Source organism: Thalassophryne amazonica, chromosome 8, assembly GCF_902500255.1.
Source record: "Thalassophryne amazonica chromosome 8, fThaAma1.1, whole genome shotgun sequence".
Classification (NCBI taxonomy): domain Eukaryota; kingdom Metazoa; phylum Chordata; class Actinopteri; order Batrachoidiformes; family Batrachoididae; genus Thalassophryne; species Thalassophryne amazonica.
Genome location: NC_047110.1, coordinates 44,559,464 through 44,580,957, shown reverse-complemented (window position 1 = coordinate 44,580,957; position 21,494 = coordinate 44,559,464). Strand labels below are relative to the sequence as shown.

General features: G+C 40.6%; 1 protein-coding gene across 1 annotated transcript in view; it reads left to right on the top strand.

The window, feature by feature from the left end:
- The window catches only part of tmem117 (transmembrane protein 117), a 296,188-nt gene that overhangs the window by 8,923 nt on the left and 265,771 nt on the right, over positions 1–21,494 (top strand). Inside the window, exon 2 of the mRNA XM_034176082.1 lies at positions 9,451–9,757. Within this exon, the coding sequence (XP_034031973.1) occupies positions 9,478–9,757 (280 nt within the window). The 5' untranslated portion in view covers positions 9,451–9,477. The remainder of the gene's footprint in view (positions 1–9,450; positions 9,758–21,494) is intronic.

The window sequence follows — 21,494 nt, the reverse complement described above, 5'->3', positions numbered from 1 at the left end:
TCAAAGGCTGTCAGTGACAAGAGACAAGTGCAGATCTGAGCGATGTATGACTGCTAGCCATCCTCCTCGTCCAGTGGCCCTGGCCTCCTCCAAGTATGTGTAGGGGGACAAGCTTCATTCAGAGCTGAGTACACCTCTGTTTTGTGCCAAGTTTCTGTGAGGCACATAAAGTCTAATTTCTGATCATATATACTGTCATGAATCAGTAAAGTTTGTTTGTGAGGGACTGGCAGTTTAAAAGTTCCATCTTGATATTTGAAGGTGGAATCACTTTGACCAGAGACCGCAGCACTGTATGGTTAACTCCATAATTTCCATGACGTGCTTTGCACTGCCGCTCTGGCAGGGAACACAGCGATCCTCCACCACGGTTTTTATTCCCTGGAGGAGCGGTGCTCAGATGACGCGTCAGATGACGCTGATGGTGTGCGCCAGTGCAAGCCGATGTCCACAGGCTTGGAATTGAGCTCTCAGTCTTGGAATAAATAAATCGCCACCGTGACCCCCTATGGATGTACCGGGGCCGACGAAGGATGCCCAGTTGCTTAGTCCACTTCAGGGTGCCATGGGGCCTGAAGCCTATCAATCAGCTGGGTGAGAAGCAGGGCACACCCTGGACAGGCCGCTAGTCTATAGCAGGGCCGATACACATAGACAGACAAAATCATTCAAACTCCTACCTACATATACGTACAGTTTCGTCACCAATTCATATAAACTGTATGTTCTTGGAAAGCAGTTTCAATTTTCAGTTCAATTTCAATTTATTTTCATTTATATCGCGCACAGAGTTGCTTCAAGGTGCTTCACACATGTAAGGTCTAACCTTACTAACCCCCATAGCAGCAGTGGTAATGAAAAACTCCCTCTGAGGAAGAACCCTCAAGCAGACCAGACTCAAAGGGGTGACCCTCTGCTTGGGCCATGCTACAGACATAAATTACAAAATAATTCACAAAATGATTATACAGTAAATGCTGTTGGTGCACAGGACAGCAACTGCACTTTATGGCTTAAAGTGCTTTAAACTGATGAGCAGTACTCATGGACAGGGAAACAGGCTATAAAGACCAATTACCAGGCTGTAAAGATGTTTATTTCTGCGGTTAAATTTGGCTTTTAACCATTTGCCTTATCGAAGTTTCAAATTGCGCAAAATCTCGCAAAACTTGAAGAGTTTGCCACGCTGCGAGATGTCATTAATATTGAGAACTGCATGGAGATGCTCTGATAAGGCTGCACTTTAACTGCTGCACACGGACAACAGCATCTGCTGTGAGCTGCAATCGCTTCCTGTTAATGTCATTGCGGGAGAAAGTGAAATTTGCTCTTTAACGTCCTCATTATTGTCCTTGACAGCACTGTTTGTCCAGTTTGTTCCAGAGTAATATACTGTATATAAAATGTCTGAAATTCAGTTTGCATTTATTAAATTCCACACAGGTTAAATGTAGCAGACGTGGATTATTTGGAATATTTGTTTTAGCAAGTTTTCAGGGTCTTATGCATGCAGTTTCTTATTAACGTGATGAAAAACATAAAAAATTACATTTTAGCTAGGGCGTCATTTTGGGTAGGGAGGCAAGGGTCACGTCCCTACCAATATTCAGCCCCCTACTGTGTAATCACGACCAATAAAACCGCTGTCCTCCATTATTATGGCACATAAAGGGTTAAATGTATGCCACTGCTCGAAGCCCCCCTCTTTAACGTAGATATCCTTGTCTGATGCCGGTCTAATCTGACCACTTTTTTTAGTAACGAGTAATCTAACGTGTTAATCTTTCCAAATCAGTAATCAGATTAAAGTTACTTCTCCAAGTCACTGTGCGTTACTATTATTTTTACATTGTGGGTCGACAGCAGCATTAAACTTGGTCCGTGGGCAGGGGGTCGGGTTCGACTGAACTACACACTTTAAGCGAGCTGTGAGCTTTTCATCCGCGTTGTTCTGCAACAGCTATGACTCGTCCTCACCTCTTAAAGCACAGTGACAACAGCACACCTGCACTGAGCTTTACAAAGACATTTTTTAATGCTTTTTTTTCTCCAAGCCGCTCGGTATCTGCTGCTAAAAACAGCTGATCCTCCATGACGCGTCAACAACTAGTAACACTATTTTCCACTCAAATGCACCTAAACTCTCTTTCTGAGGACCACAATAAAACTTTCCTACCTGTAAACCTGGTCATGTTTTCTGCATAAATAAATGTTATCCATTCTTTTTGCTCAAATGCCAAAGCAGGGGCGAATCCAGATGGAATGGAGGCGTGGGGCAGGGATGTGCCCCCCCCACAAGACCCCTAGATTAAAGATCCAGTTTTGAAGCCGTTTTTTTACTATAACTACTAATACTACTTTAAATATTAATAATTTCAACAAGTAAAAAGTTTAGAGAGAATTTAAATGTTAGAAAAATGTTAGAAAGAATTTAATAGTTACATTTATAAACAATGTAGGTTAGAAATTGCAAGTTTTACTGTTACAGTGCTGTCAACAGTTAAATATGAGGTCAAGAAAGAGGTCTTTATTTTACTTTTTATAAAACAAGTATTTATTTTCATTGAAGCCAAGAAAGGGTGACTATAAAGTGATTTTTGGCAAAACAAGCATCGTCATGTTGAAGTGGCAGAGGGTTGTTGTCAGCAGCTGGGGAAAGTAACTAAAAAAGTAACTAGTAATCTAACTTAGTTACTTTTCCAATTGAGTAATCAGTAAAGTAACTAAGTTACTTTTTCAAGGAGGAATCAGTAATCAGTAATTGGATTACTTTTTCAAAGTAACTGTGGCAACACTGCTGATTAGCTACCTGTTTCTCGCTAACTTGGTTGGCTATCCCACTTGTCACTCCAAGCAGCACACTTCCCACAGTGGCCGCGACCGCCCATCGACCCCCCCCCCCTATCTCTCTCTCTTGAGCTAGACTTTGGTGATATTTGGTAATGGATGATGCCCCTCTCCCAAGAAACGAGATATTCGTTCATTCTTCACAGTCAGGAATGTAAGTGCAGGGTCTCCATCAAGCTTTAAAAACTAAGCAAAATCCCTTTCATGAATGGAAACCCTTCTTAAAAGCATTAGGCTTCTTCTGCTCTTTAGGCACTAGGCAGGTTTTAGCAATGTGGCAGGACGCATCGTTAGAGCTAGGCTACTGCACAGTTGCAGGGAACTTATTAAAAGACTGCGCAGGCAGATAACAGACAGACAAACGGGAATCAGTTCATTCACAAATAGGGATGGGTATTGAGAACCGGTTCCTTTCGGTTATCGTTAAGAAATGATTCAATCCACCGACATCAATAAGCTTTTTGCTTAACGATTCTGTTATCGGTCCTTCAGAGTTGCCGTTATTTTGGGGGGTGTTTGTCAGGAAAATTATTTCTCTACATTGATTACGGACCCTGCAGTGGGTCCGTAATCAACTTTTCTGCAGCGTGGCTTTGCTTTTGAATCTTGAACCAATCGAAGCAGTGGTTTGCAGATTGAAACAGTGCTTCAATTGCTTCGTTTATTCTTTCTTTCGCTTAATTTCCCCCCGCTAAAACCCTAAAGAACATACGTCTGTGAGTATTATTTACCTTTTTTATGTTAAACCGACCTGTTATAGTCTTCTGAAACAGTTGATAGATGTATTTTATAACTTTAAAACGGGAGCGATGCTAACACGTTAGCATGTCTATGGCATTTTCAATGTTAAAAGTTAGCATTAAGCAGTTGCAGCTGTCATCACGTTCGGGTGCATTTGTTTTCAAATTGTAATATTTTTTAAATTTATTTTTGTTTATATATTATAATCTAATGATTATTATATACAATATATACTTATTATATACAGTTTTAGAGAAAGAGACAAAAAGAACCTCAATAGAAACACAACAGAAAATATAAAACCAACTAACAATGAACATACATAAATAAATACATACATACATACAGAAATAAATGTTTCCTGTGAACACCTAGTGACTCTCACACCTCCATTTCATCTCTGTCTTATTTAGTTTAATGACAATTTGTTTCGGTCAAACCATATTTTCACTTTGTTAATTTCTTCAGTGATTTCCTCCAGAACTATCTGCCAAACTAGAAAACTGCTGCATCCTAGTAAGAGCAGAATACTACTGGAATGAATTTGAATAAGGAAAGTTGGGGTTTTTTCTCACTAAATGGATGCTGCATTCACTGCAGTTTATTGTCTGGTATAGTCCCAGATTGCATTTCACAGCTTCTAGAATTCATTTTCGTGCGGGTGGTGTTGGGGGGTAATTTTGGGTTTCAGGTTTTTTTGTTTTTCGTCACTTTCATCCCTGAATATGTCAATCGTGAGTCACTTTTGTGCGGATTAAAGTTACTAACTGGGACTCCTGTCTTGTTGCGAGAAAGAAACGAGAATCATCCTCCATTCTGTTCACACAGCTCCAAATGCTGTGCGGCTCTCTGACGAGTCAAGTTAGAATGATAGAGTCCAGTCGGAATGAATAACTTCAAAGTGAAACACCGTTTTGTTTATTTTTATTTATGTCCAGAGATCAAGGATACAGTGACCAATTTCATATTTATTTACTTTAAGACTCAAGAAAATACATAGAATACCTGTAAAGCCTACTTTTAGTAAAAAATTCAAAAATTCACGAGGTATCGATAAGGAATTGGATCGATAAGCAGAATCAATAATGGCATCGATATTGATAAAATCTTATTAATACCCATCGCTATTCACGAACGTCACAACACTAGCAGATAGGGTCATTGCAATACTTCATGTTAAATATCCATCCTCAATGAATTGAATTTAAATGTATAGCTGGAGCAATGTTGGGTTAGTTGCTTTGCTCAAGGTCACTCCAGTCATGGATGGAGGTGTAAAGAGAGGTAAGGTTGGGATTTGCTCCTGCAACCCTGTGATTGAAAAACCAACTCCCTAACCATTGGGATGGCTCGTTAACCTATAACATCTGCATGACATGAACTTATGCTTGGTAATGCAAAAAAAAAAAATCTTTGTCTTGGAGCATTTTTGTGTCCCAACCAATATCAAAATCAAAGTTACTCCCTTGCATTTTAGTAGTATAATATCCATTTGCAATTGTTGTCATGTGGATTCTCTATGTTGTTTTGACTACAGTGGCTTTTTAAAAACTGTGAAAACATCTCTGCAACACAGTTTAAATTAAATAAAAATATCAAATCCAAAATAATGGAATCATAAACTATGTGCTTCAACTAGTATAGCACAACTAAATAATCTCTTGTAAAGCCAGTTTGCCTTCAGCTTATCAGGGGAAGGATACATGAATATTTCCAGTTTTGAACAAGCTGTGGTACCATATGGTAAATGTGTCTGGAATAGGCCGTTCTCAAAAACTGAGTGTGCAAGAATGAGACTACTGAGGGAATCAACCAAGCCACCCTGGACAGCTCTGAAGGAGTTACAGATGCTGTACCTGTGAAACTTGCATCAGCAGTGACACAGCTTCTTAAAGAGGACATTAAATTTCAGTTTGAGTGTGCCACATGTCATTGATCGAGATAGATCAAATCTAGACTCAAGCCTAGAATGTTTTTCCCTGCTCTGTTCCACCATAAAGCTATGACTGAGGGATTGTGTTCCTTGGCCATTACACCCTTCCAAATTTAAACTGTGACGTGTATTAAGCAACTGTGTCATAGCTCAGTGCTCGGACTAGTCACAGGCTGAGCAAGGGATCAAAACAGAGCTCATGGCTGGATCATATTTGGTTTTAAAATATCCAAGGAGCTGTCTTATGTGCCCTTTTCCCTACGTAAATATAATGCTGCCACAGTATTTGGAAGGGTATGATTGAGCCGATGGGATGAGAGGATAAGACTTTTGAATGTTGGTATTTTGTAGCTCCTTATGATTTGACCTGATCCAGGTATGGCACTTACATGTCAGTTTGCATTATTGACTGATTCAGCTATTGATCTTTCCTGAAGTTTCATTTGTTTGTTACCTCCGCCAAGGAGGTTATGTTTTCGGTCGGGTTTGTTTGTTTGTTTGTTTGTCTGTCTGTCTGTCAGCAGGATAACTCAAAAAGTTTTGAACGGATTTTGATGAAATTTTGTGGAGTGGTTGGAAATGACAAGAGGAACAAGTGATTACATTTTAGTGGTGATCTGGATCACGATCCGGATCCTGATGCTAACGCGTTAGCATGTCTATGGTAATTTCAATGTTAAAAGTTAGCATTAAGCAGTTGCAGCTGTCATCACGTTTGGGTGCATTTGTTTTCAAATTGTAATATTTCTTAAATTTATTTTTACCTCCGCCAAGGAGGTTGGAAATGACAAGAGGAACAAGTGATTAAATTTTAGTGGTGATCCGGATCACGATCCGGATCCCGATGCTAATGCGTTAGCATGTCTATGGCATTTTCAATGTTAAAAGTTAGCATTAAGCAGTTGCAGCTGTCATCACGTTCGGGTGCATTTGTTTTCAAATTGTAATATTTCTTAAATTTATTTTGGTTTATTACCTCCGCCAAGGAGGTTATGTTTTCGGTCGGGTTTGTTTGTTTGTTTGTCTGTCTGTTTGTCAGCAGGATAACTCAAAAGTTTTGAACGGATTTTGATGAAATTTTGTGGAGTGGTTGGAAATGACAAGAGGAACAAGTGATTAAATTTTAGTGGTGATCTGAATCACGATCCGGATCCCGATGCAAATTAGTTAGCATGTCTATGGCATTTTCAATGTTAAAAGTTAGCATTACGCAGTTGCAGCTGTCATCACGTTCGAGTGCATTTGTTACCTCCGCCAAGGAGGTTATGTTTTTGGTCGCGTTTGTTTGTTTGTCTGTCTGTCTGTTTGTCAGCAGGATAACTCAAAAAGTTTTGAACAGATTTTGATGAAATTTTGTGGAGTAGTTGGAAATGACAAGAGGAACAAGTGATTAAATTTTAGTGGTGATCTAGATTACGATCTGGATCCCGATGCTAACGTGTTAGCATGTCTATGGCATTTTCAATGTTAAAAGTTCGCATTAAGCAGTTGCAGCTGTCATCACGTTCGGGTGCATTTGTTTTCAAATTGTAATATTTCTTAAATTTATTTTTGTTTATATATTAATAATCTAATGATTGTTATATACAATTTTAGAGAAAGAGACAGAAAGAAATGGATCACTGTGCCAAGGAGGGAATCTCTTTAGGGTCAGTGACCCTATGGCCTTGTTTAGAGAAGTGTTTCATAAATGTTAAAAAATTCATATATTTGCAGTTTAGTTGAATAATAAATTGAGTTTTGTCTCTTATTTGTTTTTGTCTATAAGCACATGCAATATCAATATCAGTGCTCAGATGACAGTAGCTTCTGGGAAAAGTGCAAGTTGCAATAAACTGTGATGCCAAGCACTAAGGATACATGCTATCCAGTCACAGCAGTTGAAACTTTTTTTTACTACTGAGCAAACATCATTGTTAGATTTTTTTAGGTTCAGTGATTCCACGGGGTGTAGATGTTATGGCGTCAGTGACCCCATGGCCTTGGCGGGGGTTTGCACTCTCTGAGTGCTTCTAGTTTATTTATTAAATCAGATGAGTTTGTTTGTTGTTTCTGGTGCTCTACGTTAGGATGCTGAAACGCTTCATGCTTGCATAAAATCAGTATTTTTATGAGTGAAATATCCTAGCTGTCTGAATTTAGGAACCTCACAGTCTGCACATTGACTATATATCTACTGGACAAACCCTGTGTGACGTCACCCACAGGTTTTCTGATGAGTGTTTTTGAAGCTCAAATGAGTCGGCTCTGAATGTGCTGAACTCTAGCTAACTCTCAGCTTGTGCTGCAATGATTGATCGATGACTAATCAATAACAAAAAATAGCTGTTAGTTAGAGCTCTACTCAAAGCCAACCTATTAATGGGGAAAGTGGTAAAGTGGATAAACACTGGTGTGACCTGAGTGGGACGAATGAAGCCCAATCCCTCCCATCTCAGAGTGACCAAACAAGCTAAAGCTAACAGGCTAACTTTAGTTCATATGTTTTATTAACAAATAGTTTTAGTCGACTGTGTGCTAGTTTTATAACATGTAGCGTCCGTGCAGGTTTTATTAAATTCTGACTAGCTTATTGTCTCAGTAACCATGGAGAAACAGTTGAGCTAATATCACCAAGCTACCGATACCTGCTAACTGTGCTAAAATACAAATTAAGTAACGTGAAAATTTCACTTAGGAAATACTGGAGTAGACTTTTTATATGGTCTATTAGTACAGTTAATTGCACAGCAAGCTTTGCTGTCTGAGATAATTGTAATAAAATGCTAAGAAAGAACAAACACCATCAGTCCACAACTGCAAGCAGGGCTCTGGATGTGACAATTTCCTTAATAATTCATAAACTTATGTCATACGATATATTAAACTGATTAGTTGTAATCCTTCCATACAATTGTAATTTTGTTTTATCAGGCTGCAAAAGTTTTCCAGCTCTAAAATGGGAGGTTTTAACATGGTAAATGGACTGCATTTATATAGCGCTTTTTCCATCTGGATCAGACGCTCAAAGCACTTTACAATAATACCTCACATTCACCCCGACGTTAGGGTGTTGCCATGCAAGGTGCTCACTACACACTGGGAGCAACTAGGAGATTAAGGACCTTGCCTAAGGGCCCTTAGTGATTTTCCACTCAGGCTGGTATTTGAACCAAGGATCCTCTTGTCTCAAGCACAACGCTTAACCACTAGACCATCACCTCCCCTGGGGTCTGTGAGTAATGAGTCAATTTTGAAGTCCACCTCAAGTGACTATTCAAGGAAATGCAAACATTTTCAGTTTGGTGTTGGCTTCATTTTTCAGTTTGGTGATTGGGGCTCGAATCTCTACTAGTGCTCGGTTGAAAAGATTGATTCGCTGATTCATACATCCAAAGATTTACTTTATATATTTATTATAGCCATATTCTCCATAGCCACATTCTCCTGCTGCAAGAGAAAAGTTCTCCTGCTGCAGGAGAACTTTCCCCCCACTTCTGCATGCTGCACAGTGAGCGCTGTAGGCGCAAGTTTTGTAGGGTAGACCGGGGCCATTTTCCCCCAGAAAATGTTTAAATTTAGAACTATCTGAAACACTGTTGTTGCCTTTTGAGGGCCAAATTTTGTGCAGTAGTATAAATATGTTGCATAACTAGACAATCGGGTAACAGCTCAACGAACGGTTTTAATAACACTAACCCAAACTGATATTGGATCAAATTGGATCAAATCAAATTGAAGTAATTGATTCTGAATCTTAAGAATCTGAATCGAATCAATTCTTGAAATTTGAATCCATAACCAGCCCTAGTCTCTATGAAACATCTGTGACACTATACTAATCTTATTCTGATGCATGGTTTCATTAATCTGCCCTGTTGACTTTTGAGTGAAATGTAATCTGATTCTCTTTCCCTCTGCCTATCTGTGTCTCTCTCTTTGATTCTCAGGTGTAGTGTGGCCAGGTATTGAGCAGGATGGAAATAGATGCCTGTTTTCGCTACTATTTCCAGCACCCGTGGTCACGCCTAATCGTGGCCTACCTCGTCACCTTCTTTAACTTCCTCGTCTTTGCAGAGGATCCAGTTTCTCACAGCCAGACAGAGGCCCATATTATTGTTGTTGGTAACTGCTTCTCCTTCCTGTTCAACAAGTACCCGGGCCGAGGATGGAACATCCTAAAAGTACTGTGCTGGATACTGGCCATTATCACTGGCCTCTTAGCCGGGAAGTTTATATTCCACCGCCAGCTCTTTGGTAAGTCATGCGCACAGTGATGCTCCGGAATGTGCAGTGTAACTGCTGAGTGATGGGCCTTCCTCCGGGCATGTGTTGGTTGAGGTGGAAAGCACGTTTGAGTATATAATCATTTTTATGCCAGTGCTACAGAAACCATCCTTCTGTGTTGCACTGTTTGGCCGTTTTGTCTTCCTTATCATCACGTCTATGTCAACTATGTGCAAATAATTTTTGAATTCATTGCTTTCTCTTTCAAGGTTGCTGAGACAAAGGGAAATATTGCAAAGTGTATATTGTATATTTGAGACAGAATAATTGCCCCCACTCTGCCCTGACGGTATGTTGAGAATCATTCTGTGTGTTTAAGTGTAATTCAACCTGTGAGATACTCGCTTGTCATTGTTGTAACGTTCATGTGTCCTCAGCCTTTGAGATCCAGAGACACCTGACAAGAGCTCATGAAGTGTGTTTTATGTGAAACATGAATTACCCCAATCATATTCACCGCATAAGTATATTCACACCTTTGTTCAATACTTTGTTGATGCACTTTTTGTTGGGAAGGTGTCGTAACACAGACCCGCGACAGGGGGCGCAAATGAACGGACAATGGATAAGACAAAGAGTAACAATTTAATGTTGTGAAACGCACATCTGGATACAGACAAAGATAATGCCAATTAAACACAAGGTGACGTACGGGCAGGCTCGAAGATAGGAGACCTCTGGCGATCGGAGAGCCGGGACCCACACAGCTTCCACCACCAACGGCCTGAAGAACACCGGAGCCGCCAAGTCCTGAGTCCCCAGGTGGTCACCGTCTTCTGTTGCAGACCCTGGTACTGCTGGCAGAAGATGAAAAAACAGTTAATGGTGAGTGTGTATCCACACACCCAGTAATCCTTCACCTACAGATCTTCGAGGAGGAAAACCTCCACCTCCGATACAAAGTCACCCGTGCAGCTCCTGACAGTGGCTCCTTGGATGGAGTGAGAGGCGAAGACGTCGCAGACTCTCACTGCACGCCAATCCAAAAACACTGAATCCTCAGGAATACGGCTGCACACAGAACAATTAGTTAACACTTAATCACAGCAGAGAATTACCTTCGACAGTAGTTGATTTCTCGGCGAGGAGGTGGAGTAATAATCCGGCTTTTGTAGGGACGTTGGTGATTGGTGACAGCTGGTGTAAATGAGTGACAGCTGTCACTCTCTGTCTCGGCGCCCTCTCATGCTTGAAGCCCGCACTCCAAGCAGGGCGCCGACTGGTGGTGGTGGGCCAGCAGTACCTCCTCTTCAGCGGCCCACACAACACTTTTGGCAGCAATTACAGCCTCAAGTCTTCTTGAATATGACCACAAGCTTGGTGCACCTATCTTTGGGCTCTTATGCCCATTCCTCTTTGCAGCACCTCTCAAGCTCCATCATGTTGGATGGGGAGCGTCAGCTTTCCTCACTCTTCTCCCTCTTGCACAGTCACTCAGTTTTTGAGAACAGTCTGCTCCATACAGATTTACCATAGAAGTGCCATACTGTTTGTATTTCTTGAAGATTTATGTAAATAAACTCCAAGACATATTCAGTGACTTGGAAATGTTCTTGCATCCATCCCCTGACTTGTTTAAAGAACGCTGGCAGTAAAACCAATATCAAAGAGGCTCATTACTTATGCACCCCACCATCTTGGCTTTTATAGTTTCAATTCATTTATATCAAGTTGTAGAGATATTTTTTTGAGTTTGAGTTTAAGGAGGATAATTCTATAAATTTTTATTTAATTATTATTTTGAGAAACCGGCCCTGACTGTGCACACAACGTGTTAAATTAAAAACACAGACATCAGACAGATGCAGGACAAAAAATAATAATACATACATAAAATAAAAATCACAGGACAAAGGAACATAGAGTGAGCCTTTTTTTCTGTGAGCTGACAAGGTACGCAGACAAAGGTGGGCGCGACCTGCAGCTGTTCAGATATCTGCTCACAAGTCACAGCTGGAGAACACCTAGTGGTGACCTCGTGTAACTTCACCGTGAAGCACGGCGGTCAGCATGCTGTCCTCACGTGGAAATAAATTAAAACACATATCGCCTCAGCTGACCACCACGTCAGCGCACCGCAACACTGGAAGCCACCGTGAGGTGCGTGTAACTGCAGGATTTCCCCACATTGTAATAATTAAAACATATCACATTTGGTCACCAGCAGATCGATGCAGGCCGGACATGCCATGCCGGCTGATGTGTTCATGACGCAGGAGCCGGGTGTTCATGACACGAGAGCCCGGCTTATGTCTTCATGAGAGGAGCGCATCAGATAATTCATGTAAAACATAAACGGGAGAACAGCAATCCACATCATGTCATTACTTCCGTCTAGGCGGAGGTTAGGTCCACTCTTTATAACAGGAATTAAGTATTATAAAGTGTGGTGTTTTTTCAAATATTTTTTTGCTCTGCTGCTGTGTGTGTGACTTTCCATGTGCTTGCACTGTGTTCGTGTACACGAACACGAGCGTGCACAAATCCGTCGCCGTGGTATTGTGCATGCTTGTCCGACTGTCTCTATGATGACAGCAGGTGGAATTTTTCGCGGTTCCCCATTTCATCTTTTGTTTGCGGACTTTTGGCCCGTTTCTGCTTCTTTCGCCCAATTTCGTGTTATGTGTAAAGGGGCCTTTAACAGGATCACACAATGGCTCAAAATATACAACAAATGTCCTGCAATGTTCATGTTGCCTGTGGGTCAGGATGAGATTAATTGCCTTATACAAGTATTTCTCTTCACAAGTCATCCATCATCTGCCCTTTGCTGTACATTTTAGTAATGAGATCAGATCATTTTAGCAATGCCCCTCAGTTCCCCTGCATCTCACACTGACTCATTTTCTTTTTCACTTGCCTGCCATCTCTCCCACCTCTTCCACCCTCCTCTCCTGTGTCAGTGTCTTGTTACCTCACCTCCCTCCCTTTTTTACCCCCTTACTGCCCTCTGTTAATTGGTTCTCACCAGCCTTCCATTTGTTTAAAATGGCCTGTAGTTGACATTGCTTCCCGTTGAGCGTGCACAATTCATTACCCGCCAATAAAGTTGGAGAAGATTATGCTTTCGCCTGTTTGTTTGTCTGTTTGTGAACAGCCTAGAGCCCACACCTTTTGATATATCGTTATGAAATTTTTACTGACGATTCATATCATCATAGGAAAGAACTGATTTCAGTTTTCGAGGTCAAAGTTAGGAAAAATCTTCGAAAATGGGAAAAAAATCACTGTCTTTAACATTGAATGAATTTTCAAAAATTCATAACTGTCAAAAAAGATCATATTTCTTTCATAGTTGAGAGCATTATGTAGTATGTTATACTTTATTGACTGTCAAAGTTTGATCCCAATCCAATCTAGATTACAGATTTTGTGGCCATTTGAATTTGACATTGAAAGCCCCATTTAATGCATATTACAACCCCTGGCAATAATTATGGAATCACCGGCCTCGGAGGATGTTCATTCAGTTGTTTAATTTTGTAGAAAAAAAGCAGATCATAGACATGACACAAAACTAAAGTCATTTCAAATGGCAACTTTCTGGCTTTAAGAAACACTATAAAAAATCAGGAAAAAAAATAATGGCAGTCAGTAACGGTTACTTTTTTAGACCAAGCAGAAGAAAAAAATATGGAATCACTCAATTCTGAGGAAAAAATTATGGAATCACCCTGTAAATTTCATCCCCAAAACTAACACCTGCATCAAATCAGATCTGCTTGTTAGTCTGCATCTAAAAAGGAGTGATCACACCTCGGAGAGCTGTTGCACCAAGTGGACTGACATGAATCATGGCTCCAACACGAGAGATGTCATTTGAAACAAGGGAGAGAATTATCAAACTCTTAAAAGAGGGTAAATCATCACGCAATGTTGCAAAAGATGTTGGTTGTTCACAGTCAGCTGTGTCTAAACTCTGGACCAAATACAAACAACATGGGAAGGTTGTTAAAGGCAAACATACTGGTAGACCAAGGAAGCATCAAGAAGAAAACTTAAAGCAATATGTCTCAAAAATCGAAAATGCACAACAAAACAAATGAGGAACGAATAGGAGGAAACTGGAGTCAACGTCTGTGACCGAACTGTAAGAAACCGCCTAAAGGAAATGGGATTTACATACAGAAAAGCTAAACGAAAGCCATCATTAACACCTAAACAGAAAAAAACAAGGTTACAATGGGCTAAGGAAAAGCAATTACGGACTGTGGATGACTGGATGAAAGTCATATTCAGTGATGAATCTCGAATCTGCATTGGGCAAGGTGATGATGCTGGAACTTTTGTTTGGTGCCGTTCCAATGAGATTTATAAAGATGACTGCCTGAAGAGAACATGTAAATTTCCACAGTCATTGATGATATGGGGCTGCATGTCAGGTAAAGGCACTGGGGAGATGGCTGTCATTACGTCATCAATAAATGCACAAGTTTACGTTGATATTTTGGACACTTTTCTTATCCCATCAACTGAAAGGATGTTTGGGGATGATGAAATCATTTTTCAAGATGATAATGCATCTTGCCATAGAGCAAAACTGTGAAAACATTCCTTGCAAAAAGACACATAGGGTAAAAAAATAGTCCGGATCTTAATCCAATTGAAAATCTTTGGTGGAAGTTGAAGAAAATGGTCCATGACAAGGCTCCAACCTGCAAAGCTGATCTGGCAACAGCAATCAGAGAAAGTTGGAGCCAGATTGATGAAGAGTACTGTTTGTCACTCATTAAGTCCATGCCTCAGAGACTGCAAGCTGTTATAAAAGCCAGAGGTGGTGCAACAAAATACTAGTGATGTGTTGGAGCGTTCTTTTGTTTTTCATGATTCCATAATTTTTTCCTCAGAATTGAGTGATTCCATATTTTTTTCCCTCTGTTTGGTCTAAAAAAGTAACCGTTACTGACTGCCACATTTTTTTTTCCTGATTTCTTATAGTGTTTCTTAAAGCCAGAAAGTTGCCATTTGAAATGACTTTAGTTTTGTGTCATATCTGTGATCTGCTTTTTTTCTATAAAATTAAACAACTGAATGAACATCCTCCGAGGCCGGTGATTCCATAATTTTTGCCAGGGGTTGTAGCACATTGCCTGTGGGGACACAAGGGCCCTGGATTGGTAGTGTTTATAAAATACAGTTGTATGTACAGTAGTGTTCAGAATAATAGTAGTGCTATGTGACTAAAAAGATTAATCCAGGTTTTGAGTATATTTCTTTTTGTTACATGGGAAACAAGGTACCAGTAGATTCAGTAGATTCTCACAAATCCAACAAGACCAAGCATTCATGATATGCACACTCTTAAGGCTATGAAATTGGGCTATTAGTAAAAAAAAAAGTAGAAAAGTGGGTGTTCACAATAATAGTAGTGTGGCATTCAGTCAGTGAGTTCGTCAATTTTGTGGAACAAACAGGTGTGAATCAGGTGTCCCCTATTTAAGGATGAAGCCAGCACCTGTTGAACATGCTTTTCTCTTTGAAAGCCTGAGGAAAATGGGACGTTCAAGACATTTTTCAGAAGAACAGCGTAGTTTGATTAAAAAGTTGATTGGAGAGGGGAAAACTTACACGCAGGTGCAAAAAAATATAGGCTGTTCATCTACAGTGATCTCCAATGCTTTAAAATGGACAAAAAAACCAGAGACGCGTGGAAGAAAACAGAAAACAACCATCAAAATGGATAGAAGAATAACCAGAAAAGCAAAGGCTCACCCATTGATCAGCTCCAGGATGATCAAAGACAGTCTGGAGTTACCTGTAAGTGCTGTGACAGTTAGAAGACGCCTGTGTGAAGCTAATTTATTTGCAAGAATCCCCCGCAAAGTCCCTCTGTTAAATAAAAGACGTGCAGAAGAAGTTACAATTTGCCAAAGAACACATCAACTGGCCTAAAGAGAAGTGGAGGAATATTTTGTGGACTGATGAGAGTAAAATTGTTCCTTTTGGGTCCAAGGGCTGCAGACAGTTTGTGAGATGACCCCCAAACTCTGAATTCAAGCCACAGTTCACAGTGAAGACAGTGAAGCATGGTGGTGCAAGCATCATGACATGGACATGTTTCTCCTACTATGGTGTTGGGCTTATATATCACATACCAGGTATCATGGATCAGTTTGGATATGTCAAAATACTTGAAGAGGTCATGTTGCCTTATGCTGAAGAGGACATGCCCTTGAAATGGGTGTTTCAATTCAATTTCAATTCAATTTTTTTTTTATATAGCGCCAAATCACAACAAACAGTTGCCCCAAGGCGCTTTATATTGTAAGGCAAGGCCATACAATAATGATGTAAAACCCCAACGGTCAAAACGACCCCCTGTGAGCAAGCACTTGGCTACAGTGGGAAGGAAAAACTCCCTTTTAACAGGAAGAAACCTCCAGCAGAACCAGGCTCAGGGAGGGGCAGTCTTCTGCTGGGACTGGTTGGGGCTGAGGGAGAGAACCAGGAAAAAGACATGCTGTGGAGGGGAGCAGAGATCGATCACTAATGATTAAATGCAGAGTGGTGCATACAGAGCAAAAAGAGAAAGAAACAGTGCATCATGGGAACCCCCCAGCAGTCTACGTCTATAGCAGCATAACTAAGGGATGGTTCAGGGTCACCTGATCCAGCCCTAACTATAAGCTTTAGCAAAAAGGAAAGTTTTAAGCCTAATCTTAAAAGTAGAGAGGGTGTCTGTCTCCCTGATCTGAATTGGGAGCTGGTTCCACAGGAGAGGAGCCTGAAAGCTGAAGGCTCTGCCTCCCATTCTACTCTTACAAACCCTAGGAACTACAAGTGTTTCAACAAGACAATGACCCCAAGCACACTAGTAAACGAGCAAAATCTTGGTTCCAAACCAACAAAATGAATGCCTCGCAGATGTGAAGAAATCATGAAAAACTGTGGTTATACAACTAAATACTAGTTTAGTGATTCACAGGATTGTTAAAAAAGCAGTTTGAACATAATAGTTTTGAGTTTGTAGCATCAACAGTAAATGCTACTATTACTGTGAACACCCCCTTTTCTACTTTGTTTTACTAATAGAGAGGGCTGATGTTGTAAGTTTGAGAGAGGGAATGTTTCTTGCATAGCATTTGAGGAAAGCCATTCGAGCTGTGCTGTAGAACCAGTCCCTGTGTACACTTCTGTAATTTGTCATTTGTTATTGATTTGCCACGCGGCTAACTTACTTTTCAGCAAAGCCAACAGTCCTCTGTAACGTCTCCTCAGCTGTGTTTGCTGTGATATGTAGACGGGCACTTTTGGATAGAATGTCAGCTTGAATTTAACGCGTAAAGGTTTGAGGACTTGAAAACGCACTTTGTAATGACAATCTGTTGCTGCTAAGTGTTTTTTGTCATTTCTACACAGGGGAGGTGTTTTTCAGCCATGCAAACATGGAACACTGCGATCATCATTAATCATTTATGATGGTTTAGTAAATCCTTTTCCTTCTCATTTCTATCAGATCATCTGTTTCCATCTCACCCTGTCCTCTGCATCTTCCTTTGTCACACAACCACCTGCATGTCCTCCATAAACACATCCATAAACCTGCTCTTTGACCTCTGTGTTCTCTTTCTGCCTGGTGGCTCCATTCCTGGATCCCTCCTCTGCACATGTCTAAACCATCTCAATCTCTGACTTTGTCTCCAAATCATTTTACCTGAGCTATTGCTCTGATATGCTCACTCCTAATCCTACCCATTCTCATCACTCCCAAAGAGAATCACATCCTCAGCTCTGCCACCTCCACCTCCTGTCTTTTTGTTAATGCCATCATGTACAACATAGCTGGTCTCACTACTGTTTTGTAAACACTCCATTTCACTCTTGCAGATATCCTTCTGTCACAGATCACTCCTGCCACCTTTCTCCATCAACTCCAACCTGCCTGCACTCTCTTCTTTACCTCTCTACCACACTCTCCATGTCTTTGGACAGTTGACCCCAAGTATTTAAACTAGTCTACATTCACCACTTCTACTCCTTGTAACTCAGTGGTGTCCAAACTATTCCAGAAAGGGTCGAGATGGTGCAGGTTTTCTTTGCAGCCACTGAGTCCAGCAGGTGATTTCACTGATGAACTCATCTCACCTGCTCAAAGGGATGTTAATTAGTGAAATCACCCGCTAAAGTCAGTGACTGCAAGGAAAACCTGCACCCTCTTGGCCCTTTCTGGAATATTTTGGACACCACTGTTGTAATTGCACTATTCCACTATTCGGGCTCTCTCTTTGATTCACACACATGTACTCAGACTTGCTCCTGCTGACGTTCATTCACCTTCTCGCCAGAGCATATCTCCACCTCCCCAGGCTAGACTCAACCTGCTCTCTACTCTCACTACAGATCACAATGTCATTTGTAAACATTATGGTGGATGGAGACTCCTGTCTGATCTCATCAGTCAACCTGTCCATCACCACTGGGAACAAGAAAGGACTCACAGCTAATCCCTGATGTAATGCTACCTCCACCTTGAATACATCTGTCACTCCAACCATGCATCTTACTGCTGTCACACTTTCCTTGTACTACATAGGTGTGAAATCACCATAGTTCTTCAGATGACTATCTCTGATTTGACTCACACTTTCGCAAAACTAATGTTCTTATTCCCAGTAAACACCATACAGAATTTCAGCCTGGTATCTGTATTGGTTTTTGAGATATTGGTGCTTTAAAAATGGGGTGTGACTGAATACTGCAAAACCATGTTGTACAGAAAGCAATGGTAAGTTCAATAAGTCATTACATTTGAACTATTCATGGTAGATGCATGAAATTTTCAGTTGTTCATAGGTACTAGATGTCTTTAACTACTATAAAAGAAGATCCACAGTTGCATATTAATCAGTTTATAGCTTGCTTAAAACTGTAAAAAAAAGTGTTTGTGCTTTGGAGTGGTTTTGGCCCTCTGTGCTCCCACACTGAAACACATCCAATTTTTCAAATTTTCAGGGATTTCCGCGGATTTGACAGTCCCGGGGGTTGATTTTGTGAAACGTCCAAATCCGTTGAGAAAATTTTATGGGGGGGGTAAGAATGCAAAAAAAATTATTGCCAGGAGTACCTTTGTTTAATAAAATTGTCGTCTATTCAGAACACTGAGTGGTCTTTGTTTGTTATCGCCGACGCAGCAAGTTTGATCAGTCCGTCAGTTAGCCGAACGCGGAAGTAACACTGTGCTGATCAGTGACCAGTATGAAGTACTGTATTTTCCGCACCATAAGGCGCACCTAAAAGCCTTAAATTTTCACAAAAATCAGCTGTGCGCCCTATAATCCAGTGCACCTTATGTGCGCACTGAATTCCAAAATCTGTAAAAACGGCCGACGTCTTTGACCGTCGGAATATCGGACCATTTCCCGCTGACACAGGGACGTAATACGTAAAGTACGTATGCTGGCCGCGTAGAATACGTACCCTGGCAGCGATAAACCAATCGGAGAACATTACGTAATACGTAAAGTACGTACGCTGGTAGCGTAGAGTACGTACGATGCCAGCGATAAACCAATCAGAGAAGAGTCCGTGGTACGTACACTTACCTCCGCCACTCCTCCGGTAGTTACCGTATACTACAGGTATCCTGCAAAACAACATTTGTTTGTCTAAGGACCCCCGAAAATGGCGCCAGCGAAGAGACATGCTTACGAGTCACAATTCAAACTGCAGGCTATCAGTTACGCGGTTGTTCATGGGAATAGAGCAGCTGCAAGAGAATTCAAGATAAATGAATCTGTGGTACGTAAGTGGAGGAAACAAGAAAATGAACTGCGCCAAGTTAAAAAGACTAAACGGAGTTTCCGCGGAAACAAAGCAAGGTTGGCACAGCTAGAAGACCAACTTGAGCAATGGGTCATTGAAGAAAGAACAGCCGGGAGAAGCGTCTCTACGAGTCACCATTCGGCTGAAGGCAAAAACGATAGCAATGATGAGAGGGAAGATGAGCGGGAACCTGGCGTGTTTGATGGCGAAATTGCCCAGCTGTTCAATTCAGACACAGAAGATGAGGACTTAGATGGATTTGTGACAGAACCATAATAAAAATTAATGTGAGTACCATATTGTTAAATACCGGTAGTTCAAAGTTGTTAAAAAGTTCAAATAAACTCACTGTTTTGCTTCCGTGACCTTTTTTTTTTTTTGTAGACTATATGTTTTAGCGTGCGCCTTTTGTAAGGGTTAAGTACCCGCTAATTGAGGCCGCGCCTTATAATCCGGTGCGCCTTATGGTGCAGAAAATACGGTAGGTGCGCAATGAGCATGTAGTGTAAGGGAGGTAACTGTGTAATCTTTCAGCTTCCAATATTCGGTAGTTTTCCCTCCAACAAATCATAAAAACCGGGACGGTATGGAAGCGCAGTCAAAGCTATTACTTACGCACGTTTTCATTGGTTATTACAAAGCTTATGACCAATCAGCACAAAGGTTATATATGCGTTTCTCCTGCCGTTTCTTCGGTGTTGCGCACACACACACACACACACACACACACACACACACACACACACACACACACACACACACACACACACACACACACACACACACACACACACACACAGTCAGTGGATTATGTAAACAGACATTTTGACGTTATTGTAGTGTGCTAGAACATTGTAATTATATATACATGTATGTGTGTGTATATTATATACATGTATACACGTGATGACAGTTATAGGTGGAGATCACATGGACTAAATATAAACCTTATATGGTCTGACAGTTCAATGGACATAGAACATTGGAATATACATGTACATGTATTTGAGGATATACATGTACATGTATGTTTTTTGACAAGTGTGCCATGCTGAAATTGGAGAATGCTGAAAATCAAGTAAGTCTAGTTATGAAAAAATATTTTGGTCACAAAAATACACATGTACAGTAGATGGTCTTAGTAAGGGTTTACAGTTTGAATTATAGATATGAACACCTGGCATTTATAGTAGTTTTTTTTAATATCATTTTAGTGCAATTTACATGTTTTAAAACAGCAAAAATGCTTTGGCTGACCCCCTAGCCAGGGCTCCGCCCTGGACCCACTGGGGCCTGGGGCCCCTGGACCCTGGCTTATTTTCCTCTGAAAATCGAATTTGCCAATCTCATCCCTTAATTTTGGTATTTATTTCTCATGCTTAGTACCATTTTGGTGACTAAGTATTTTTCTGAAGGAAATAACATTTTCTGATTTATGAGGCTTCAAAAAAAACAAAAACTTTCATGCCTATATTTCAAATGCACATTGCTTGTGTATGAGAAGGTCTATGATAAAAAATAATTATACCACTGGAAAGAGATTGTCTTCATTAATTTATCCCCCCCAAAAAATGAAGTTGGTATCTTGAACCAAACTATATTTATTGAGATGTCAAATATAGCATATTTCACCACAAACAGAAATGCAAAATACTGGACAAACTCTATCAGAGAACAAATATTTGTATTTTATCTCTAAATATAAAACTCATCTTTATTCTGCAAGTTTGCCATACCCAGTTTTACAATTTAAACTACAGTACAAGCAAAAACAAGTCCTGTCTACTTGAAGAGTTCGAACAATGTTTTGATTTGCTTTTCAATATCAGATGGAAGTTTATATTCCCTGCCAGTTGATGTAAGTGGCACGTCAGTAACCTTCAGGATATGTACATACAAGGGGGCTTCACAGATATCATCCCTCCTGGGCCAGCTGTAAATGTTA